Here is a 25,906-nt window from a genome sequence, read left to right as displayed (position 1 = left end):
GAGCTGGTGATTCCTCTCCCATCCAGTTCTCTCTCATCATCCCAGGCAGCATGTGGTTCATTTTTGTCCCCAAACTTACTGTTTTAATCTAAAAGGAAGTTGGTTCTGCATTTTTACCATAGGATAATAGATAATACCCAAGTTTTTTATTTACACACCTGTAATCAAAATGCAATACTATAAAACTTGGTGAGACTCCTGAACTCAGTCTGTTTTCTTCTCTTAGTAAAATTCAGCACCTTATTTCCTCTTCATTCTTTCTGCTACTATGGCTTTAAACTGTCTTCACATTCTTCCTCATCACCATCTTCCTTTTTCTGTCTTCACCCTCCTTAACATCCATAGAAACAGAAATGCTGAATTTTTTAAACATTTTAGCATGAAATTCTCGATGTATGCACTTTGCTTTTTTTTTTTTTTTTTTTTTTTAAATTTTAGTACAAACAGGGGAGAGGGGCAGAGGGAAAGTGAGAAAGGATCAAGCAGACACAGGACTCGATCCCATGACCCTGTGATCGTGACCTGAGCCAAAATCTAGAGTTGGATACGCAAGCTGCTCGACTGACTAAGCCACCCAGGCACACCCCACCCCCTCCACATCCACTTTGGTGTTTATATCCAATCACAGCTGTACTGAATGCAGCCTGTTTTCCAGACGGAGCTCCTGTCATTCTGGGTGGGAAGATAAAATGCAGTGTCTCTCCCCTTTTCTGTCATGGGACCTGCTTGGGATTGTCTGAGGACTTGGGAGGAGGGCGTGGTCTGGATGGTCTGTGGCAGGAAAAGTCCATAGCACACAGCTGCAAAAAGGTGAATGTACAGCATCACTGTTTTTTTTTTTTGTTTTTTTTTTTAATTTTTTTTTTAACGGTTTTTTTTTTTTTTTTTTTATTTTTGGGACAGAGAGAGACAGAGCATGAACGGGGGAGGGTCAGAGAGAGAGGGAGACACAGGATCGGAAACAGGCTCCAGGCTCCGAGCCATCAGCCCAGAGCCTGACGCGGGGCTCGAACTCACGGACCGCGAGATCGTGACCTGGCTGAAGTCGGACGCTTAACCGACTGCGCCACCCAGGCGCCCCCAGCATCACTGTTTTTAAGGAATGGGAGCAATGGGGACTTTTAGTTTTTTTAAGTGACACATGCATACAGTAAAACTTCAAATAGTACAAAAATTTCAAACAGTATAAAATGCTACACTATGAAAAGCAAGGCTCCCTTTCACTCTTGATCCCTGAAAAGAATATTCATGCTGAGCATACAAATATACATCCACTCTGTTCTGTTTCTGCATGTTTCCCACTCAATGTATCTTGGAACCTGTTTCAGAATAGCCATATGGGTCTTTTTTCTTTAGAACAACCTCATAGCACTTCATTGTCTTGGATGTACTGTCATTTAAGAGTCTTCTACTTACAAACATTTGGGTTAACATTTATGGAAAATGCTATGATGTGTGTGTGTTCATTAATTCAGATCTGTATGTATGCATGGTAAATTCCAAAGAGAAGTGGCTGTGTCAAATGGTAGATACTAATATTAAAAATATTAAGGTACAGTCCAGAAAAACCCCCAGTTTTAACTCCTACCAACAGTGTATTCCCCACCCACCCTGCCTATACTTATCAGTACGCAGTCTCTTGCATCCTGTACTAATGTGAAAGGTGAAAAGTGAGGTATTTTTGAATTGATTTGGACTAATTTAAGGTTGAGCATCTTCATTGGTCAGTTGTGTCTGATGCAGGGCTGTAGTTCTGAATCTGGGTTAGGGACTCTACAAAAGAGCTTACAAAAAAAGATGAAAAACCAAGGAGTGAAGTCCTCAGGAAAAGGTTCACCTTGTGTGATCCCTTCACACCCTAAGTGTCCCATGGATTTAGGATTAAAACCCCCCACTTTAGGATCAATACCATATTACCTACTAATAGTATTACTAGGTCAGGACAAGGGTTTGATATGTTTGTTTACTCAAGGAAGGCATGAGTTAATAGGTTGAGAAAAACTTTTTTATATCTAAGTAATATTTTTTGGCTGTTCTTGTTGGGTCCAGTTCCCCATGTCTACATGACCACTTTTCAGATGTGGTTCAAGCAGTGGTAGCCAAGAGTTCATAGCTCTAAGGGTCAATTAGTGATAAGACTGATAAAGCTCAAATTTCTTTGCCATTTACATATTCTATGTACTCTTGTATTCTACAAGTCTTGAGTGGGCAGTGCTTCTTCAGTACTTGTGCCTGTTGGAAGGTGGTTCTCTAGCTGGGCCAGACTGTAAGAGACCTGTTGCTGGGTGGTCACCAAGGTGCCTGAAACATCCCTCACAATTCCACTGGAGGGTTCTGGCCTTTTTTGGAGATGGAAGCTTTCTTTGGATGATCACATTGCTTTTGTTTCCCTGAATGGGTCAATGGCCAGCTTGGTTATGAGAGGCAAGAGCTCCAAGGAACATGCTTTCTTTGCTGCCCTGTTTGAGGCTGCAGACTATTCTCTACCTGTTCTCAGCACAAATAGGGTCACCCTCCAGTGAGCAAGAAAAAGACTGGGCAGAGGAAGGGCCTGGCAAGGCACATCTCACTCAGCAATGAGCCAAAATACTGGTCAGTCTGTGGCCTTTTTCATCTGGAAACTTGGCAATGTGCCAGGCCTAATTAGGGCTCCTGGTGGAACCTGTAGAAATTCTACCAGCTCACAAGGCCTGAGACAAATCACTGCCCATCCTGGCTTATTTAGCCTCAAGGCTAGTTCTCTACCTGAAAGTTATTCAGAGGCACATTATAAATAGCCACTTATCTGGTGCTGGTCTGACAAGTTAGAATGGGGGTCCAAAGCCCTTATTGCCCTGACCCCGAGGTTTTGTTTGTTTTTTTTTTTTTTTTTAATTTTTTTTCAACGTTTTTTATTTATTTTTGGGACAGAGAGAGACAGAGCATGAACGGGGGAGGGGCAGAGAGAGAGGGAGACACAGAATCGGAAACAGGCTCCAGGCTCCGAGCCATCAGCCCAGAGCCTGACGCGGGACTCGAACTCACGGACCGCGAGATCGTGACCTGGCTGAAGTCGGACGCTTAACCGACTGCGCCACCCAGGCGCCCCGACCCCGAGTTTTTGTGTCTAAGATTCACTGGTCCCTACCTGCTACCTACCTCTAGGCATTCCACTGCTTACTCAGTGCCCATAACCCATAGCTATTCTCATGGCCTAAACCATTTGGCCTGTTTCAGTATATCCTAATGGTGAGGAGGGGCAGGGCTTCCATCCAGCCTCCTTTGGGCCTGCCCTTCAGGTTTCGTATGGTATGTTCTGGCGCTTTGATATTCCGGGTAGCTGCCAGCCAAGGCCTCACACCACTGGGGCAAACTTAGACCACTTGATAGATGGGTCTGACAGACCTATCGTTTCCCCTTTGCTCTTTGGACTCGGCTGAGATGCTTCCATGAGACTTGGTGGGTCCACCTCCTTTCCAAGAAAGCTGTGACCAGCTCTAATCCACCACTTTAAATTTACTTTCCTTCCCTTTACATTTATGTTTTCCTCTAGTGAAGCTCTGGGCTCTCACTCCCCTCCCTAATGCCCCCATTTAAGACAGTCTGCCACTAACCGGGTTTGGGGCCCTGCGGTGGGAAGAGAACCCCTATTTGTTAGAAGGGAAAGCGTTTTTTCCTCTAAATCCTCTATCACAATACAACATGGGCTGGAGAGCAGGCTGCAGAACTGGCTGCAAATTCTTAACCTTGTCCAGAAGACGCGGCCAGGACCCAGCCGCAGTCCCAAACAAGCGCCGGCCTTCCAACCCGCCAACGATTGTGGTCCGTCGTCGAGGGCGCCCCTACGCCTGTTCTCCAGACCCTCGAGGCTGGCACGTAACAGCGCCTGCGTGATGCAGCTGTCCAGCACGTGTGGCTGCCACCCCCGTGCACCCGTCTGAGACAAAACGAGCCTGCCTATGGGGTTGGAGCCCGGAGGCGCTCGGTGGGGGGCGGGGGGGCGTGGAGGAAGCGTTGTGACCTTACGCAGATGTTCGAGGCTGGTCTCAGGGTCGAGATGTGGGGACCTCGCGGCACCACCGCAAGTATCCAAACTGGGGGCAAACAGGGTGGGAGGTATCGTCCCCAGGGGTTTCATATCCTAGGGCATGGGGGAAAGGCCTTGGGGATCCAATGGCCTGCCCACAACCCAAGCAGAAAAGTGGTTATTTAATTTATTTTTTTAAATTCTGGCGCCTGCATATTAAGCCCGAGAGTAGATAAAAAAATTTTCCCTCGTTTCTTTAACTTTTTAAAGCCACTGCAGAAAGCATTTTTTGCATAGATGACTTTGTGGTGTGGTGGTTTTATATCTGCAAGACGGAGGACCTGGAAAGGAAGCTGCATGTTTTACGTCTTAAAATAGCCATTTCCAGGTAATTTTCCTTGAAGGTCCAGCCTACTTGCCAGCCTGTTGGCCTCTCCCAGGACCTGAGACCTCTTGCACTTCACAACCTTGGCCCATTTTCTACTGGTTTGTCTTAGCTTGGTAGAAGACTGTTACTTGGAAGGTAAACATTTTTAGGTTTTGGGGTTTCCTATCATGCTTAGGAAAACCTTTCCTCTTCCCTCCATCGCCATCCCTCAAACGTTCTCTTACTCTTTGTTGAAATACTAAAAAAATTTTTTTTGTCAATGGATACATTTTAGTTTAAGCAGTAAGGCAAGAGTCAAGCTTTGCTTCTTTTTCCAAATGGAAATTCACTATGCTCGCCCCATTAAGTGAACCATCTTGGTCATTATTTATATTCCACTACTAGATGGGCTTGAGATGCCCCTTAGACATGTCAGTGAAGACATCCTGTTGGACAGGTGGTTCTGGTGTGAGAGGTGAGGTCCTAGCTGAAACTAGAATTTTGAGCATCATCAACATCTAGATGGATCAGTCTCCCCCCACCCCCCAACCTTTTAAAAAGACTTTTTTCTGGCTATTCTTAGAATTCATTCTGTTAAGTGAAATTTAAAATCATGTTACCCAATTTTTCCCATCCTTGCCAAAGAAAAAGTTCCATTGGGATTTAAATTATAACTGTATTAAATTTAGATGTAAGTTACGAGAAGGTTGACATTTTTATGACCTTAATTAAATATCCCCAGAGGATAAAAACTGGTTTTTCATTTGTCTGACTCTTTAAATTTTTTTTTTTAACGTTTATTTATTTTTGAGACAGAGAGAGAGCATGAACAGGGGAGGAGCAGAGAGAGAGGGAGACACAGAATCGGAAGCAGGCTCCAGGCTCTGGGCCATCAGCCCAGAGCCCGACGCGGGGCTCGAACTCACGGACTGTGAGATCGTGACCTGAGCTGAAGTCAGACGCTTAACCGACTGAGCCACCCAGGCGCCCCTGTTTGACTCTTTAGATCTTACGATAAGATTTTATAATTTCTTCATACAAGTTCTATAACTTTCTCATTTTTCTAAGCATTTTATAACTGTATTTATCAGTATTGTGAATGGGTTATTTTTTCCATCTCTATTCCTGAGTATTAATATAGAGAAGACCAAACAACTTATTTTCTATGTTATGAACTCTAGCAGTTTTAAAAATAAACTGTGTGCGTTTTTTTCTTTTTAATAGATGCAAGGTGCAAATTTGCCAGTGTGTCAGTTTAATTGCCATTTTGCTTTGGCTAGAACCTCTGACGCAATGAAACAGTGTTGAATAATTATCTGGGTCTTGTTTCTGATGGGATGGAAATCTACATTAGGGTTGAACAGAATATATATTGGCTGTTGGTTTTGGTGAATGGCCTTTAAAATGTGGAAAGAATTTCCATCTTGTTTTAACTTGGGGCTTCAGTGGTGGAGCCGTGGCTGCCAGTCTTACCTGAGTGGAGCACCAGGGGGCACTAGTTACATAGACTGCAATGTGGGTTAGGGGCACACAACTGTCAGGCACACAACCTGGACTGTATGTTTTTTTTTTTTTTTCCCCCCCCCCCCCCCCCCCGCCTTTAAGCTGCTATTTTAATAATTATTTTTATTAGACACTGAGTAGCTACAAAAGAATACTGTATTTATAAAATGTTTATATGGTAAGAATATGCAGTGTACACCTATCATCTTGTTTTTTTAAAAATACTTTTTTAATGTTTATTTTTGAGAGACAGTGAGTGGGGATGGGCAGAGAGAGAGAGGGGGAGACACAGAATCTGAATAAGTCTCCAGGCTCTGAGCTGTCAGCACAGAGCCTCATGCAGGGTTTGAATCCATGAACTGTGAGATCATGACCTGAGCTAAAGTCAGACCCTTAACCAACTGAGCCACCCAGGTACCCCTCTGTCTAACTTATTTTAATAAATCCTTCCCTAGAGGCACCTTGGTGGTTCAGTTGGTTAAGTGTCTGACTCTTGATTTTGGCTCAGGTCATGATCTCACACTGATAGCACAGAGCCTGCTTGGGATTTTCTCTCTCCCTCCCTCTCTGCCTCTCCCCTGCTCATGATCTCTCTCAAAATAAATAAATATTGAGAAAAAAAAAATCTTGAAGTCATGAAGATACTATTTTATATTATAGAGGCTTTATAGTTTTGTCTTTCACATATAGATCTTTAATCCACCTGGAATTGATTTTTGTTTTTGTTTTAATTTTTTTTTAACATTTATTCATTTTTGAGAGACAGAGAGAGACAGAGTGTGAGCGGGGTAGGGGGAGAGAGAGAGGGAGACACAGAATCCGAATCGGGCTCCAGGCTCTGAGCTGTCAGCACAGGGCCTGATGCGGGGCTCAAACTCACGAGCTGTGAGATCATGACCTGAGCCGAAGTCAGATACCCAACCGACTGAGCCACCCAGGCGCCCCTGGAATTGATTTTTGTATATGGTCTGAGGTAGAACTCTAATTCCTTCCTTCTTCCTGATTGTCCCTACATCCTTTAATGAAAAGTCTTATCTTTCTCCATTAATCTGCAGTGCTACCTCTCTTATATATCAAATGTTTAGATATGTATAAATCTGTTTCTGGATTTTTATTGTTACATTTGTCTCTTGTTTTTTCTATGCCAGTACCACACTGATTTAATTATTATCATTTTACAGTAAGTTTTTATATTTAATATAGCCAGTTCTACCACTTTTTATGCTTCAAGAGTGTCTTGACTATTCTTGGCCCTTTGTATTTCCATATAAATTTTAGAATTACTTAGTTAAACTCCATTAGAAAACCTGTAGGGGTTTCATTGGAATTGATTGTATGTGATCAGTTTGAGAAAAATTGATATCTTTTTAAGTCTTCCAAACCATGAAGATGGCATTGGTGTCCATTAATTTAGATCCTCCTTTCTTTGTATCTCTCAAGAAAGTATTATAATTTTCCCTTTAAAAGGTCTTATATTTCCTTGATTAGATATATCCTAGATACCTGTTGGGTTTTGATGCTACTGTAAATGATATTTTTAAAACTTCATTTGCTGATGGTTTGTTGCTAGCATATAAAAATGTAACTGATTTTCATGTTATTCTAATTTATCTTTAGATTCTTTTGAGTTTTCTATTACATATCATCTGTGAGCAATGATAATTTTGTCAATTCTCACATTTCATATATTTTTCTTGCCTTATTGCATTGGCTAGGGCTGCCAGTACAATGTTGAATGTAAAGGGTAAAAGCAGGTATTTTTTTGTTCTCTATCTCACAGGCAAAGCTGTTTTTTTGTTTTTGTTTTTGTTTTGTTAGATACCATTCATCAGATTAAGGAAGTTTCCCTCTATTTCTATTTTAAAGTATTTTTTTTCCTTTTAAATATCATGGATGTATGTTGGATTCTATAAAGTGTTTTCTGCATCTATTGAGATGACCATGTCGTGTTCTCCTTTACTTTGTTAATGTGGTGAATTATATTTATTACTTTTTCATAGGGTAAACTAACCTTGCATTTCTGGAATAATGATTGTAAGTTTTCTATATTTCTAGACTTGTATATTGTTTTGAATTATAGATCATGTGACACTAGTTTGTAATTTTCCTCTATCCTACTGTCCTTGTTAGGTTTTGGTGACCAGATTATGCTAGTCTCAAGAAATGAGTTGGGGACTATTTCCTCTACTTTTGGGATAGTTTCTGTAAAGCTGGTTATTCCTAGGTCAGCTGTGTGTGGAGAATTTTGTGTATATATGTGAGAGGAGTTTTTTTTTTTTTAACTGATTTAACTTTTTTTTAATGATTGTAATACTACTCAGGTTTTTCTAATTTTTGAGTCATTTTTAAGTTATATTTTTCTAGAACCTTATCTCAGTTTTTAAAGTTACTGTTATTTGTAGCGTATTTATGTATTTTTATTTCAAATATTGTTTTTTGGGGTTCATCCATTTCCTCTCTCCTTCCTTCCCTTTCTCTGTCTTCCTTATCAGTAAAGTCTTGTCCATTTTAGTTTTTCAAAGAATCAACCTTAGCTTAAATGGTCCTCTCTGTTTTTTCTTTAATTTCTGATATTTATTTCCTTTGAGTTTGTCTTAATGTTCATTTTCTTAGTCCGATTGGATGGTTAGCTCATCATTTTTAGTCTTCTTTTACAACATGAGCTTTTAATGCTCTAAGTTTTTCTCTAAGTACTGCTTTACCTCTATCCTAAGTTTTGATATGTGGCATTTTAATGTTTAACTATTTTATAATTTCTGTTGTTTTCTTCTTTGGTCCACCAGTTATTTAAAAGTGTATTTCTTTTTTTTAAATTTTTTTTAATGTTTATTTATTTTTGAGACAGAGAGAGACAGAGCATGAACGGGGGAGGGTCAGAGAGAGAGAGGGAGACACAGAATCTGAAACAGGCTCCAGGCTCTGAGCCGTCAGCACAGAGCCTGACGCGGGGCCCGAACTCGTGAACCGTGAGATCATGACCTGAGCCAAAGTCGGACGCTTAACCAACTGAGCCACCCAGGTGCCCCTAAAAGTGTATTTCTTAATGCTCAAGAGTTTGGTCTGAGAATGTGGTCTGTATATTAGTCTTTTGAAATTTGCTGAGGCATTATGACTGGCCCAAATATGTGGTTAATATTAATAAATGTTCCATGTGCACTTTAAAACTATATATTCTGCTGTTATGTGTAATACCCCATGTGTGCCCATTACACCAAGTTTGTGAATTGTGTTGTTGGAAACCTTGCTGATATGCTATGTCTGTCTGAGCTCTCACTACGTGAAGAGATATGTTAAAAAATCTTCCATTATGATTGTGGATTTATCTATTTCTCCTTGTGATTGTGTCCATTTATCTTGAGATGTTATTAGGTGTATAGGAGTTTTAGAACTTTATGAATTCTACCTTTTATCATTATAAAGTGACCTTTTTATTTCTAGGAGTTGACATACAGAAATACATTTTTGCCTTAAAGCCTATCTTGTCTGTATATTTATGTTTTTAGTGTATTCTTGTAAATAGCATATGGCCAGATTTTTAAATTCCAGATATTTTTGTTCTTACTTGAAGATTTAATTTACTTAAATTTTGTGTATTATTGTTGCATTGATAATTGACTTATGTTTGTCTTATTTTTAAATTTTTATTCCACCTTATCTGCATTCCTTTTTCTTCTTTCTTCTTGCCTTTAGATTGAAAAAATTTCCCCCCACATACAATGTTCTCCTTTGTTTCATAAATGTTATTCTTCCTTTAGCCATTACTTTGTATATTTCACATAATAGTTAACTCATCAAAGTCTACTCAAGACTCTCAGTATTGTTTTAATAAGTTTTTATTAAAAGATTTATTTTCCTTTGGTTCCTGAAAGATATTTTCACTGGGAATACTGACATTATCCCCTCTACTTTGGAGATCTCACTTTGTCTTCTTTTTTTGTTTTTTAGAGTTTATTTATTTTGAGAGAGAGTGCGTGTAAGTGGGGGAGGGGCAGAGAGAGGAAGAGAGAGAATCCCAAACCACACTGACAGTGCAGAGCCCAATGTGGGGCTCAAACCCATGAACCGTGAGATCGTGACCTGAGCCTAAGTCAGATGCTTAACTGACTGAGCCACCGAGGTGCCCCACTTTGTCTTCTTAACTAGGAAGTCAGCTCTAAGTCTGATTGGTGATCCTTGAAGGTAATTACCACTGCCCACCCCAAATCTGGCTGCTTTTAAGATTTTGTTAAGAGTCTTGCAATTTCACTATATTATACTTAGCTGTGAATGTTTTTTTATTTACCTGACTAGGATGTGTTGAGATTAACTCTGTATGTTGGTGTTTCTCATGATTTCTTGGAAATTTTTTAGGCATTCACTCTTTAAAGATCGCTTCTGCTCCATTTTGATTAGCGACATATGGGACCTTCTCACTTTATTCTCCATGTCTCTTTTATATTTTTCACTTCTTTGTGTCTTTATGTTGCATTCTGAATACTTTTTTAAAAAAATATTTGAGAGAGAGCACGCATGTGGAAGTGGGGAGGGGGCAGAGAGAGAATACCAAGCAGGCTCTGTGCTGTCAGCTCAGAGTTGGATGCAGGGCTCAAACTCACGAACAGTGAGATCTTCACCTGAGCTGCAATCAAGAGTTGGGCGCTCAACCGACTGAGCCACCCAGGCACCCCAGCATTCTGAATACTTTCTTTAGGTCTTACTTCCATGTCACTAATATGCTCTTCAGTAGTGTAATCTGTTATAAAATTATTTTCAGTGAATTTTTTTCAATTTCTGGAAATTCCTTAGTTTATTTTAAAAAAATTTGAAATGTTTATTCATTTTTTGAGAGAGAAAGAGAGGCTGAGCGTGAGTGGGGGAGGGGCAGAGAAAGAGGGAAACAGAATCCGAAGCAGGCTCCAGGCTCTGAGCTGTCAGCACAGAGCCCGACGTGGGGCTCTAACTCACTAACCTCAAGATCATGACCTAAGCTGAAGTCAGATGCTTAACCAACTGAGGCCACCACAGGTGCCCCTGTAAGTTCCTTTTTTTAAAAAATACCCTTCATTTTTAGGAATGAGAATTCTAGAAACCTATTTCTAGAAATATATTACACATGCTTATTTTATATTGTGTCTGATAATTTCACTACATGGAGGAGTTTTATGTCTTATTCTGCTGTTATTTCTGCTGTCCTGTGCTCACATGCCCACTTGTGTGCTGTTTCCTTGTGTCTTTAGAGATGTCACATTGTTAGCTATTCATTTTCCTTGCAACTTCCCATCTGAGATTCCATAAGGTCTGGAATGAAGGGGAGAGCCTCCAGAGAGGCTTTCTTTGCTTCTCTTGTGGGACTTGGGACATTGCCATTTTGAGACCATGTTATATTCTCTGCTAGATGTTTTATTTGACCATCTGGGTAGTATATATTTGGGCTATAAAACCAAACCAAGTGAGGCCGTGCTCCTGATTACAAATTCTTAGGGGATTCTTTTCTGCTCTGCGTAGGACTGATCTTGTATTTGATTTTCCTGTATTTGATTTTGGATTCATCATTATATTGAAGGTATAGACCTTTGGGAGTCCAGCTTTACAGCAGACACCTCCTATTAGATACCCTACCTTGGAAGGGGCATTTGAGGCAGTGAAAACTTAGGCTCGCTGGGTACCGTAAGTGGCTCTGAGGGAAAAACAGACTTCAGAGTTCTTTCCATGTTTCTACAGTCACTTAATATTTGGCCCAAGTATTCCTTATATTCTTTCCAACTCATGGATGCTTTTAGGGTATTTTAAAGTGTTAGCATGCCTAGTTTTACATAAGGGAAGGTTATCCAGGTACCTAGTCTACCATATTGGCAGAAAGATAAGTCCTCCTTGAACTGGTTGATGTAATGAGTGATTTACAATGAGACGCTTCCAACACTGACCCATTCTTGCATTTCTGTGGTAAACCTAACTTGGGCATGGGTTTACCAACTGAGGTATCAGTCTTTTGTATGTGGCTGGATTCTATTTGCTCTTTGGGCTTTTGAAAATTCTAAAAGTGAGATTGAAATATATATTCTATTTTCAAAAATATTTATTTCAAGATAGAGCATGAGTTGGGGAGGGGCAGAGAGAGGGAGAGAGAGAATCCCAAGCAGGCTCCATGCTCAGCACAGAGCCCAATGCAGGGCTTGATCTCATGACTGTGCTGAGCCCCAGCCCAGGGGATAAGGGAACCTCAGGCCTCCTCCCCCACAGTCTGTCAGGAGCAAAGATTTGGACTCTGGAGTTTGTGGGAGGAGTTTCCTGGGACCTGAGGTTCAACTCTTCCCCGTTGCATCTCTGAGGGCCCCTTACAATTTGACACTGCAGTCACACTTCCCAGTGGCCCCAGGGAGTGTCCCCCTGAGCCTTTGCTCTGGTTGGGCCTTCTGGCCTGGAATTAATTCGACACCTATTTACTGAGCATCTCCTATGTGCCAGGCACAGGGGATGCTACAGTGTATAAGACATGATTCCTACTCTCATGAAGCTCACAGTCCACTGGGGGTGGGGGGTGGGGGAGAGAGTCAACAAATGAGTAAAATACATGGTATTACACATGGTGCCAGAATGCAGTGGAGAAAAATGCAATTCTTTTGGTAGCTTTCTAGCATGTTTGGGTATCTGCAGGTCAAGTCCACATCCCCTACCTTCTTCTTAAGAATTGCTCTACTATTTTTTGTTCAATTACTCTCTCATGCAAATTTCACAATCCACTTGTCAAGTGTCTGAAAAATATTGGTAGGATTTTGATTTGGATCATGTTGGATTTGTAGATTTGGAAGAACCCACATAACTGAGTTGGCCACCTATGAAGATGGTGTTTTTCCCTTTAACTCAGGTCTTATTACTCAGTAAAAATTTAAAGTTGTATCTATAAAGGTCTTTTGCATCTTTTTGTCAGATGTATTATGAGGCCCCTTATGGCCTTTGTTGCAGAATCTTTTCTATGACATTTTCAACTCAGTGATGGCTAGTGGATAGACTACTGAGTGTAGGCAGAACTTGTGTGATCTGGTCAGAGCGGTTTCTAGAACATCAACCTGATGTCACTCCCTGTTCAGAGCTCTGTCTGGCTTCACTCTAGGCTCTTCCTTTACTTTGCCTAAGTGGACTGGCTTCTGTCACCTCTGGGCCTTGCCCATGCAGCCTATCTTCTCCCCTGGCAGACCTGCTTCCACTGCCCTCCCCCATCTCGGGGTTCGGGTTCATACTGGGGTTGTCTCACTGCCTTGCCTCTTCTAGCCAGTGAGAGCTGCAGGACTCACCAGTGCCTGCCTCCTCACAGATGGGAAAGCAAGGCTTGGGTAAGGAAGGAGTTGTGCAGGGCCAGCCTTGGATCCCACAGTGCTGGGGTTTCAGGGCAGGCAGTTGGAGCCTGGCTCTGATGCCCCTGTGGTGCCCTGCCCCACCACATTCTCTCACCTGGAAGCACTGGCAGTGGGAGGCCCCCACCACAGTGGGCCAGACCAAGCCGTTCTTGGCCAGTCCTGGGAGCTAGTAATCCGAGTTGCTTGGCAACCTGGGACAACAGAAGCAGTCCAGGTCATGGTTGTCCAGTAACCTTAGAATTCACCAAGGTGGGTGTTACCTCAAAGAGAAGAGTGTGGCAGGTGCCATGGCTTGGCTCTAGACAGTCCCAGGCAAAGCTGTGACCCCTCTCCTAGGTGCTGTCTCAGCCCTCCGCAGCCTACCTGGCCCTGACCCTACCAGGTCTTCCACCCCCTTCTCACCCCCACCCCCTCATTTAGACTAGCTTCCCATTGCTGGGCTCAGTGCTGAGCAGAATAAAGCCTGGGGGCTCCTCCCCCATGCTGCCATACAGGTGGTCACCTGTTCTGTGCATCAGCCCCAATCCACCCAGTCACAGACTCAGGGACAAGGCCTTGGAAAACTCCAAATCCAAGGTTTTTATTACCGGTCAGAAGGTGCTCCCTCACAAACAGTGTGGAGAAGAGGTACATTGCACAGCTCTGCTGTGGGCGTGGTGGGGCCACCCTGCCCGCCCTGCCTCTTGAGTGGGCACCCTAAGGCATTTCACATGTTGGTGTTTTCACTTTTTTTATTTTTTTATTTTATAAAAACAAATGCAGTCCTGGAATATACAGAAAAAACCCTGTGATGAATTTTCAGGACCAAACTGAAGTGGGAGGGTTTGGAATGGGGGTTCTGAGGGGCTGGATAATGGCCACTGTGGCCCAGTACCCCCCTACCATTGGCAGGAGCCCTTGGAAGGGGGTCTGAGGAGAGGGTAGGACACAGCTGACAGGAGAGCCAAACTCAGACAGGGGTGCCCTGTCTTCATCATTTTTTAACTTCCACATACCATAGAAATTTAAGCAAAATAGCTATTTTTTATATATTCATATATCATATATATATAAATCAGGCAAATAAAGAGTTCAGGGGGTGCGGAGATGGGCACCCCGGAGGTGCCTGAGGCCGAGGCAGGACACTGGGCCTCTGGTGCCTGGGGGCACCAGCCCAGGCTGAGCCAAGTGTTTGTTCTTATTGCTGATTTGGGGCCTGGTTCTGGGGTGGGGAGCACCTGCAGGCCCTGCCCCCAGCCCTTCCTGACCTCTCTGGGGCTGGGGAGCAGCCCCCGCATGGCCAAAGCTAGGCAAGGGGCTGTTACCCTCAAATCTATCTGGGGACCCTTGGGCATCCCCTCCCCCACAGTGGGTGCTGCTGTAGCTCTGGAGACAACTGACTTGTGCTCTCCTGGGCCAGGTGGCCCTTCCAGTTCCCTTCTCTCTGGAGTCCTGTGCTCCTGGTGACCCTGCTATGTTGAGCTACAAAATGCTCCCTGCTCAAAGGCGTCTAGCTTCCTGATGTCTTAAAAAGAAGGGGCTCTTGCCAGGACACATTTGTGGCAAGAAAGCACACTTAGAAAGTTGTCTGCTAAGTGCTGTACTAAAAATATTTACTAAACATCTTGGCTGGAAAGAAAATGGAGATCGTTTTTTCTAAAAAAGTCAAAAGTGGCTCCCCAGTGGGGGACAGTGCCTCCCTTGGTGGGGCTGGTGACTGGGGCAGCCCAGGGCCCAGGCCAGCCTGCCTGAGTTGTGGTAACTGGGAGCTGGGGTCCCAGTGGGACCCAAGTCCAAAATGATGGGGCTTGGGTGACCCAGGGCACCTGGGGGCTGGAGAGAATGCAGATCAGCACTTGCTCCTTCCAAGGTGGAAGCCCCAAAAAAGTGTTAAAAAAAAAAAAAAAAAAGGAAAGGGAAAAGGTGTAAGGGGGAGGGCCACTGAGTACTAAATTGAGTGTATTAAAGAAAAGGTGGACCAGGCTGTACAGGCGCCTGTATTTGCAGGAGGGGATGGAGCTCAGAAGATGTTGGGACACATGTGCCAGTCCTGCCTCTCCTTGGCCTCCCAGTAGCCGCCCTTGTACATGCAGGCCGTCTCCCCGGTCAGTGGGTCCAGCCTCTTCTCGAACCACAGCGGCACGTACACATCGGCTTCCTTCTCTGCTGGGCAGGCACAGTGGGCGTGCGGGTGGGCGGTGGTGTACTCCCAGGCTCTCTCCCACCCTTCCCCCCACGCCATCCCCCCGCCCCTAGGACCCTGCTGCCTTCCACCCTGTCCCTGCGGTACCCCTTCCCTCCCTCCCCCACCCCATCCCTTTCTTGTGGGAACCCGCTCCCCATACCCAGGGTACCTTCTCTCCCCGCCTCCCCGCCCAGCCTCACCTTCCTCCGTGCCACAGCCCCGTGAGCAGGCCTCCAGCCGCCGGCGCCGCGACACGCGCTGCTTCTCCTCCAGCCGCTGCTTCTCCGTGTTGGCCTCGTCCCAGTGCCCCTTCTCCATCAGCCGCTGGTCTGGCCGCAGGCGGCTGTCCGTGGGCGCCACGCCCTCCTCGTGCTCGTTGAGGGTCAGGGCCAGCTCCGAGAAGTAGTACATGTTCTCCGCGTTCTCCCTGCGGCGGCACGGCATGGCTGTGTGAGGGCTCCGCACGGCCTCTCCCACCCCGCTGCCCCCAGGGTCCCCGTGTCCACCACCACGAGGAGGTGTCTTTCCTCCTCACACCTTGTGTACTGGCTCCACCGACCCGCATCAGTTTTGCTACCTTCTGCTTCTCTGGGCATTTGCCTATTTCTATCAGTTTTTCAAGTAGATCAGCGTGACGTTGTTTCACCATCCCCTCATTTACTACTGCTTTAACATCTGTGACATGGCGACGTCCTCTTTTGAATTTGTGATGTGGGTTATATATGCCTTCCCTCCATTCCAAACAGTCATGGCAGAGGTTTGTCCGTTCCCTTCCTTCATTGGTTGAAGATGAAACTGTTGATTCTATTTTAGGTTTTTCTGCTTTACTGAGTTTGCTTTTATCCTCTCCTGCTTTGTTGGGGTTTATTTTGCTGTTCTTTTTCTAACTTCATGAGATCGTTGCTTATTAGCTCATGATTTTTCAGCTGTTCTTTTTGAGTATACACATTTTAGGTTACGCATTGCACTCCAAGTACTGCATTAGATGAATCTCACGGTTTTTATATGTATTACTTTATCATGCAGTTATATTTTCTAGTATCTAATATCAGTGTATGTTCTTTGATTTGTGGATTAGTTTGGAAGCATATTTCTTGAATTTATAAACATCTGGGTTTTTTTTTAGTCATCTTTATTTCTAGTATAATTGCCATGGAGTCAGACAGTATGCCCGTATAATCTCAGTTCTTTAAAATTTGCTGAAAGGCCCAGTAAATGGCCAGTTTTTGCAGATGCTCCAGGTGTGCCTGAAGAGAATGTGTTTCCTGCAGTTGTTCAGTGTGTTCTACAACTGTCCAGTACATTCTATGGTTCAAACTCTTTTTTTTTTTTATTTCTAGCCATTACTAAGAGAGGTATATTAAAATGTCATCTCTTGTAGTTAATCCATTGTAAATCAATCCATTTCTCCTTATAGTTCTACCAGCTTTTGCTGTAAATATTTTGAGGCTCTGTTTTTAGGTACAGGATACATTCAAACTTAAAACTCATCTTCCTAGTGAATTGAACCTTTATCATTATGTCCCTTACCTCTCGTCTTACCTTTTGTTTTAAAATCTGTTTTTGTGACATTAATCTAGCTACAGTAGCTTTTGTTTGTTGTATCTATGGACATCTCTTTTTGTATTCTGTTATTCCAGTCTTTATTTTCTTACTTAGATGTATCTCTTGTAAATCACATATATTTGGATTTTTAAAACTTATCTGAAATCTTACATTCATAATGGGAGTACTTAATGTAATTACTGATATGTTGGATTTAAATGTGTCTTATTTTGTTTGTTTTTTTTTTTTTCTCCTTTTTTGGACCTCAAGTGCACAGCTTTGGATTAAACATGATCCTTGCTACATGACACCCTCTTTTTATTGGTCCTTGCATGGTCTGCTTGTATTAATGCAACTCTGCCACCAGAAAACCCTCTAGACAAAAGGTAGAATCCTGACAAAACCTACATATAATCATATGGAAAACTCATCAATCCATCTCCTTCTCAGGTAGCCATCCACAAGACTCCTGGGTTCATCAGTCCCTTGCCTACCATTGAATGTAATTTTATTGCATCTTTAAATAGTCTTAATTGGGCATGTATGTGTGTACGTGTGTGTTCATTTACATATATGTACATACATACTTGTTTTTAACTGTATAAAAAGAATTCCATGATATATGTAACCTTGTGGGACTTTTTTCCCCTTAATATTACATTGCTAAAATTTATATTGTTGCATGTTTCTGTTGTTTGTTAATTTCAACTACTGTGTAATATTCCCTCCTGTGACTAATACCCCAGTTATTCATTCAATAAATCTGGGTTGTTTAAAGTTTTTGCTTTGGAGTAATCTTATGCATGTTTCCTATTGTACATTTGCAGGAATTTCTCTTGTGTATATACCTAGAAGTGGAATTGCTGGGCTATAGAGTTGGTGATGTTCTTCTTTAGGAGGTAAGGCCAACCTGCTTTCCAACATGGTGGCACCAATTCACATTCCCACTAGTGATGCATAAGAGATATTGTGGATCTGTATCATCTTCAACACTTGATACTGTCAGATTTTTTCTTTTTTTTTTTTCTAATTAAATGAAGGTAAAATGGTCTCACTGTGGTTTTGATTTGAATTTCCCTAATTACCAACGATGTTGATAACCAGTCCTATGATAACTGGTCATACGTGTTTCTTCTCGAGTGAAATTCTCGCTTGTGACTCGCACTTTTTCTGCTGGATGTTTTTGTCTTATTCATGGGTTAGGTGTTCTTGATTTTTTTAATTATTGTTTTTAATTGTGGTCAAATACTCTTTATCTTTATTACTCTCCATACTAATCTTTTGTTGGGTGTTAAGTATTGTGATTCTCTTCTGCAAGTTTATATATTCACTTAAAAAATTTTTTTTTAATGTTTATTTATTTTTGAGAGAGAGACAGACTGTGAGTGGGAGAGAGGCAAAGAGAGAGGGAGACACAGAATCTGAAGCAGGCTCCAGGCTCTGAGCTGTCAGAACAGAGCTTGACGCAGGGCTTGAACTCATGAGTTGTGAGATCATGGCCTGAGCTGAAGTCAGGATGCCTGACTGAGCCACCCAGGCGCCCCATATATATTCACTTCCTTTAGACTGTCTTTTAACAAGCAAAGTTTCTTTTTTTTTAATTATTTATTTTATTATTTATTTTTAAAAAATTTATATCCAAGTTAGTTAGCATATAGTGCAATGATTTCAGGAGTAGAATCCTGGGATTCATCCCCTACATATAACACCCAGTGCTCACCCCAACAAGTGTCTTCCTTAATGCCTCTTGCCCATTTAGCCCATCCCCCCACCAACAACCCCTCCAGCAACCCTCAGTTTGTTCTCTGTATTTAAGAGTCTCTTATGGTTTGTCCCCCTCCCTGTTTTTATATTATTTTTGCTTCCCTTCCCTTATGTTTATCTATTTTGTATCTTAAATTTCACATATGAGTGAAGTCATATGATATTTGTCTTTTCTCTGATTAATTTCACTTAGCATAATACACTTTAGTTCCATCCACGTTGTTGAAGCAAAATTTAATGAAAAAAATATTTTAATATAGTTGAATGCATAAGTACTGTTCTGTGTCTTAAGATGTATTTCCTTAAGGTCTAAAAGATATTCATCTATATTTTCCCTTAGAGTTTAACCTCTTGCTTAACAGCAAGTTAAGCTTAATACTTTTTGTAAGACCTTTGCCTTGAGTCAATTTCTGTTATAATGTAAGGGAGAGATTCAGTTAATCTTTTTACATAAGGGTAACCATCTCCCCAACCCCCTTCAGTGAACAGTGCCATCTTTCCACACGATGCCATGTTACTTTTGTTATACACCAAAGATACATACATCCATGGGTCCGTTTCCAGGCTCACTGTTCTATTCCAGTTTCAAAATAAGTCTTGATGTCTAGTAGGGCTAGTCCTTATTTCTCTGTTGTTCTTGTTTAGAAATGTTCTGGCCCTTTATTCTTAAGTATAAATTTAAAAATGATAATATCAAGCAGTGAAAAATCACCATTGCGATTTTGTTTGATCTACTCTTTAGATACTGATGTCTTTGTAATACTAAGTCTTTCTATTTATGAACACTGTATCTTTATCCATTGATTTAGCTCTTTTTTGATATCTCAGTAAAGTTTTATAATTTTCCCTATAGAGATCTTGAATATAAGATTCATCACAAGGTCCTTGATGTTCTCTGATATAATTATATTCTCTTTTTTAAAAAAAATTTTTAATGTTTATTTTTGAGAGAGAGAGAGAGAGAGAGCACAAGCAAGGGAGAGGCAGAGAGAGAGGGAGACACAGAATCCGAAGCAGGCTCCAGGCTCTGAGCTGTCATTACAGAGCCTGACACAGGGCTCGAACTCACAAACTGTGAGATGTTGGATAGCTGAAGTTGGATACCCAACCAACTGAGCCACCCAGGTGCCCCTATAATTGTCTTCTCTTAAATTGTATTTTCTAGTTGTTTTCTTTTAGTGTATAGAAATGTAATTGACTTTTGCATATTAACCTTATACTAAGATACCTAAAATGCTTTTTCTGAATCTACTGAGATTGGGTTTTTTTTTTTTTTTGAGAGAGAGAGAGAGAGAGAGAGAGAGAGAGAGAGAGAATGAGCCCAGGGAGGGGCAGAGGAAGAGGGATAGAGAATATATATTTTTTAAATTTTACTTTTCAATGTTTATTTTTGAGAAAGAGAAACACAAAGTGTGAGTGGGGGAGGGGCAGAGAGAGAGGGAGACAGAATCTGAAGCAGGCTCTAGGCTCTGAGCTGTCAGAACAGAGCCTGACATAAAGCACGAACTCATGAACCATTAGATCATGACCTGCCAAAGTCAGACACTTAACCATCTGAGCCACCCAGGCACCCAGAGAGAGAGACAGAATCTTAAACAGGCTCCACACTCAGTGTGGAGGCCGATGTGGGGGTTGATCTCATGACTGTGAGATCATGACCTGAGCCAAAATCAAGAGTCGGACATCTGACCGACTGAGCCACACAGGCGCCCCTTTTTAAAATAAAAAAACATTTTTTTCTTAATGAGATTTGTTAATGTGATGAATTAATTTATAGATTTTCTAATATAAAATCATCCTTGCATGCCTAGGATTAACTCAACAGGACTGATTAGTGTTTTCTTTTTTATACACTGTTGGATTGGATTTTTTTGATGTCTTGTTTTGGAATTTTGCTGATATATTCATGAGTGAAATAGGGCAGAACTTTAATTTTCTTATTACTCTTCTTGCTTAGTTCAACATCAGTGTTATCCTGGCCTCACAGTATAAGAAAGGGGGAAGATTTCTTCTTTTCCTTTGATCTGGAAGACTTTTATACAATACTAGGATAATATAGTTCTGGAAAACTTGGTAGAATTCACCTCCAGAATTATCTGGGCTTTGTGTTTTCCTTGTGGGGATTTTTAAATTACTGCTTCAGTTTCTTTAATTATTATAGGACTACTCATGGCTTTTTATTTCTTCTAGACTCAGTTCTTATTTTTCTAATTTGTGCTTCTGAATTTTAATGATCTCTTTGTACGTTATATGTCTTATTAAAGTCTTTTTTAATATTTATTTCTAGGAGCACCTGGGTGGCTCAGTAGGTTAAGTGTCCAATTTCAACTCAGGTCATGATCGCACGGTTCATGAGTTTGAGCTCTGCATCAGGCTCTAGCACTGCGGAGCCCACTTCAGATCCTCTCTCCCCCTCTCTCTCTGCCCCTCCCCTGCTCATGTTCTCTTTCTCAAAAATAAATAAACATTAAAAAATAATATTTATTTCTATACTCTCTCTTGATCAGTCTTGCCAGTAGTTTTCTGTCAGTTTTTCCCCCCAAAGAATCAAATTTTGGCTTTTTAAACTCTATTTTATTTTTTTCTATTTCATTAATCTCTGCTCTTATTTAAAAAAAAGTTTAATGTTTATTTTTGAGAGAGAGAGACAGAGTGTGAACAGGGGAGGGTGAGAGAGAGAGGGAGACACAGAATCTGAAGCAGGCTTCAGGCTCTGAGTTGTCAGCACAGAGCCCAACGTGGGGCTCAAACTCGCGAACCGTGAGATCATGACCTGAGCTGAAGTCAGATGCTTAACTGACTGAGCCACCCAGGCACCCCTCTGCTCTTATTTTTAAAGTCTGTTTTCTTCTTTCTTTGGGTTTGTATGTTGAACTTTCTTTAATTTCTTCAATTAGAAACTCAGAAAAGAAAGTCTCAAAATTAATGCACTTACATGCCTATTTAAGGCAATCCATTTCCTTTGAAGCGTTGCCTTTGTTACATCCAGCCAGTTTTGATATTTCTTCATTCTCAATTATAGGTATTTTAGAATTCCCATTCTAATTTATTATTTTACCCATGCATTATTTAGCAGCGTAACAAGTTTTTCCAAACATGTGGAGAGTTTTTCCAAACACTGTGGGGCTTTTTGTCACCTTGTTCATAACTTCTGACTTACCGTCTTATCATAGATGTGGTCTGTACACTACCTATGATTTTGTTGAGTCTTTCTTTAGGGTTCAGTACATGATTGACTTTTGCCTACACTCCATGTCTACTAGGGTAAAAAGTATGTTCTCTGATTGTTGCACCTGCAAGTATGTTGGCATCCTGTGTTGTTTTGATCTCCTGCAGATCCCTGTTGGCTCCCCCACTGCCGACCGATCAACAAATGAGAGGGGTGTATTGAAATCTCTCTGTCTCCCACCACAGTGATGGATTTATCAATTTCTCCCTTTACTATCAATTCATGCTTGTATATTTTTGAAGCTGTTTCATTGCCTGCATAATGGAACTCTTAGATCTTCTTGAAGAACTCAGACTTTTATCATGCAGCAACTCTTCCATCCCTAATAATGTCTTTTTCTTATTAAAGTCTATTTTGTCTGATTTGAAGATAGTTATTGTAGCTTTTTTGGTGAGTGTTTCCATGATATGTCAATCTTTTACTTTCAACCTTTGCACATTTTTGTCTTTGACATCTCTTAGAAGATGCATGTATCTGCATTTTAAAAATCCACTCAATCAGTATTTTGCTTTTTGACTGGTGAGTGTCATCTATTTATATTTGTTATGCTTGGGCCTATTCCCACTGTGTTGATTTACTGTTCTTATTTGTACTTTTTCTTTTTAGTCTTTTCTTACTATTTGAAACATCTTATATTTGTCTCTTCCTTCCAATAAGAACTCAGCATTCCTTCATATCCCTCAGCCTCCTTTTCAACTCTCCTCAAACCCTGTCATGTCAACATTATCTACATCTTAAGTTCTGGATTATTATGGGAATATTTTCTCTTTTTCTTTGGTCTTAGTAATTGTTAAAAAAAAACCCACAGCTTTTACTTCATGTGTCTGTTGCGGCAACGTCTGGACTTTTTTTTTCTCCCCCTTTTAAAGTACTATGTCTAATACCTTTTTTATTGTGGGTTTTGTGTGGCAAACCTTCTGAGGCTGTTTGCTTGATGACTTTTTTTTTATGTCGTCATATTTAAATGATAGCTTGGTTGGTTAAAAATCCTAACTTTTTAATTTTTTCATCTTCATTACCTTGAAAATACTACTCCAAATATTGGTTATTGAAAGATCTGATGTCAGGGCTCCCAGGTGCTCAGTTGGAGAACAGGGTCTAACTATTTCTCTCTCCTTTCCATTTTTCTTTCATTCTTTTCCTTCTGGGATTCCAATTAGACACTATTTTAGTGGTTATTGTAGGAATTACAAATGTAGGAAGTACTTCACATGTGTACTTCACAGAAAGTAATACATGTCTGACTTCAGCTCAGGTCATGATCTCACAGTTTGTGGGTTTGAGTCCCACGTCGAGCTCTGTGCTGACAGCTCAGAGCCTGGAGCCTGTTTTGGATTCTGTGTCTCTCTCTCTCCGCCCTTCCCCTGCTCATGCTCTGTCTCTCTCAAAAAATATTAAAAACATTTTTTTAAAGAAAGATCTGATGTCAGTCTGATTCTTCATCCTTGACTGCAATCTTCTTGTACTCCTCTCTGGGAGCTATGAGAATTTTCTCCTTGGTATTCTTAAATTTCACTATAGTGTGGTCGAGGTGAAAGTTTTTCTTTCTCTCTTCTCTCTGAAACTCTACTAACTCTTCAACCCAAGGTCTCCCATCTCTTTGTTTTTATTCTGGGAAATTTATCTCCACTATTTAACTATTTCTCTCTCCTTTCCATTTTTCTTTCATTCTTTGCCTTCTGGATTCCAAGTAAACATTATTTTAGTGGTTATTGTAGGAATTACAATATGCGTACTTCACACAGCCAAAAGTTCATGTGCATCTTGCCCTCCTTGGGTAACACAAAGGCCTTTGAGAAGAAGTTTCCCTCTTCCTACTTATGCGATCACACAGTTGTATTTTTTTGTTTAGATTCTAAACCCCACAAGACATCGCTGTTCTTATTTACTGTTGACTTAGGTTCACATAGTTTTTGTTCTTCATTCATACATCTCAGATCTTCCCTCGGGGATCACTTTCCTTCTGCAGGAGGCATATCCTTTAATACAGGCCTGCTGGTGGCGAAAGGAGTTTCAGTCATAGTCTGAAAGTGCCTATTTCAGTTTCATTTTGTAAAGGTGTTCTTGCTGGGTGTAGGATTCTAGGCTGGCGGGGAGTCTTCCTGCACGTGGAAGATGTTGTTTGACCGTCTTCAAGCTTCCACTATTGCTGAGGAGGACAGAGCTGTCTGTCTGTCCCTCAGAAAGTAATACATGTCTTCTTCAAATCTGGCTGCTTAATATTTCCTCTTTGATTTAGTGTCAACAGTTCCACTGTGTGGATTTGGTGTGGAAAATTCTCTGATGTTTGCTCTTCAGATATGGTCCCTTTCCTTCCAGACTCTAACTAGAAGGCTGTTAGACCCTGCTCTCCAATGTGACAGGCACACAGCTGCCCTGGGGATCTTCCTGACACTCTGCACTCTTACGGGCTCCTGGGCTGCTGGTGATGCTGCTCCAGGGACTCACTCCGGGTCACGAGGTGGTAAGCTTTCTCCGTTAGCTTCTCGTCTTTGCCAGATTGTCTGTCTGAAGTGTTTATTTCTTCTGACCTGGGTTCAGTTGATGGATTCTGTTAAGCCTTCCCAATGGAGTTCTGAAATTCAGTTACTTAATTTTTCCTTTGTAGAGTTTCTGTTTTGTGCTCTTTGGAATCTGCTGTGCCGCTTTTTATAGTTTTCTATTTCTTGTACTTATTTTCACATTTGGTTTTCATTCCTTGGAGTGTGGGGACTCTGTGCTTATCAGTCTGCTTAAGGTCTCTGCATAGGACTCGCTACCACCCGAGACTGTCACGCTTACTTACAGTTGGGTGTCTGGCTCCCACCCTGGGATGCCAGGCACACAACAAGGTCTCTGCCTCCATGCGGACAGAATCTTCCCAACCCCAGGGCCCGCCGCTCACTTCTTGTCTGGCTGAGCAGGGTCCCCTGCCTCCGTCTCCCCCTCCCTCTCTGCTCTTCGCCAGCCCTGCAGCCCCACTCACGGCAGCGGGTACTTCTTCCACAGCAGCTTGGCCGGCAGCGTCTGGTACACTGTCTTCTGCTTCCCATCCGAGCCGGGGCTGCTGGGGCTGCTTTGCACGATCTTGGCGCACTCCATCTGTTCGTCCCACGAACCTGACAGCACGTAGTGGGCTTTGCCTTGGCTGTCACTCACCACTCCTGTTACCTGTGGACATTGGCACTCTGGCATAGGCCTGCACTTCCCCTGCTCCAGACCCCTGGGACCCTGAGAGGCAGCCTTGCTTACCTTCCGGGCGACCTCTTTGGAGAAGTAGCTGTAGGGCAAGAACTTCAGCTGGCACCGGTCCTTGGTCTTATGGTTCACAATCTCGATATCCCCTGTCTGGTGAGTGAGGGTAGTGGTCAGCGGCCCAACTCCGGGCCACACACCCCCTCCCTGAGGGCACCCCCTGACCTGGTCGATCCAGAGCTTGCCCACGATGATGTTATGCACAGTCGAGGTGCTCTTCCTCCACACGTAGTGATTCCCACTGGCCTGGAATTCTAAGTGGATGGCACCTGGAGGCCAGATACAGGGTCAGAGGTCAGGGCTTGTCATGCTAGGCCCCAGCCAGCCTGCCTGCCCACAGTCCCAGGGTCCTGACAAGTGGAAGCAGTATTCATGTAGACTGGGGACAGGACATAGGCCAGGGAGGCATCCAGGAAGCTTGGGGAGGTGGGGAGCAGACTTGCAGAGAGACTAATGTCACTCCTAGAGGCCCGAGATGACTTCTGGGTTGGCAAAACCCTCCCCCTTATCCAGAATGTCTTTCTGTCCTGGGAGAGCACAGGGCTCTAGCTCACCTAGCGGCATGATGGAGAGGTATTTTCCCCGGAACTTGCTGGAGATGGTGATCTCCTGCCAGAGGCTCCAGCCATGCTTGGAGAACACGTAGTGGGCAGCTGATGGTGGGTGGTGGCTCACCTGAGACCAGACCCACAGGACATGAGTGTCTGCTGGACATGGGCCCAGGCCTGCCCCCCAACCAGCCGGCAGGGACAGCCTGCCC

At 42.4% G+C, this 25,906-nt stretch overlaps 1 protein-coding gene across 2 annotated transcripts in view; it reads right to left on the bottom strand.

Moving 5' to 3' along the window:
- Positions 1-13,923: 13,923 nt before the first annotated feature.
- The window catches only part of OSBP2 (oxysterol binding protein 2), a 177,823-nt gene continuing 165,840 nt past the window's right edge, over positions 13,924-25,906 (bottom strand). For both annotated transcript variants that reach the window (XM_049619008.1, XM_049619009.1), the window contains exons 9-14: positions 25,701-25,821; positions 25,312-25,415; positions 25,144-25,239; positions 24,878-25,062; positions 15,575-15,801; positions 13,924-15,352 (exon numbers count right to left, since the gene is read on the bottom strand). In XM_049619008.1, coding sequence (XP_049474965.1) covers positions 15,210-15,352; positions 15,575-15,801; positions 24,878-25,062; positions 25,144-25,239; positions 25,312-25,415; positions 25,701-25,821 — 876 coding nt within the window. In that variant the 3' untranslated portion in view covers positions 13,924-15,209. The remainder of the gene's footprint in view (positions 15,353-15,574; positions 15,802-24,877; positions 25,063-25,143; positions 25,240-25,311; positions 25,416-25,700; positions 25,822-25,906) is intronic.

This window comes from Panthera uncia, assembly GCF_023721935.1.
Source record: "Panthera uncia isolate 11264 chromosome D3 unlocalized genomic scaffold, Puncia_PCG_1.0 HiC_scaffold_8, whole genome shotgun sequence".
In the NCBI taxonomy this organism is placed as follows: Eukaryota; Metazoa; Chordata; class Mammalia; order Carnivora; family Felidae; genus Panthera; species Panthera uncia.
The sequence above is the reverse complement of the archived record's forward strand: the minus strand, read 5'-3'. Positions and strand labels throughout refer to the sequence as shown.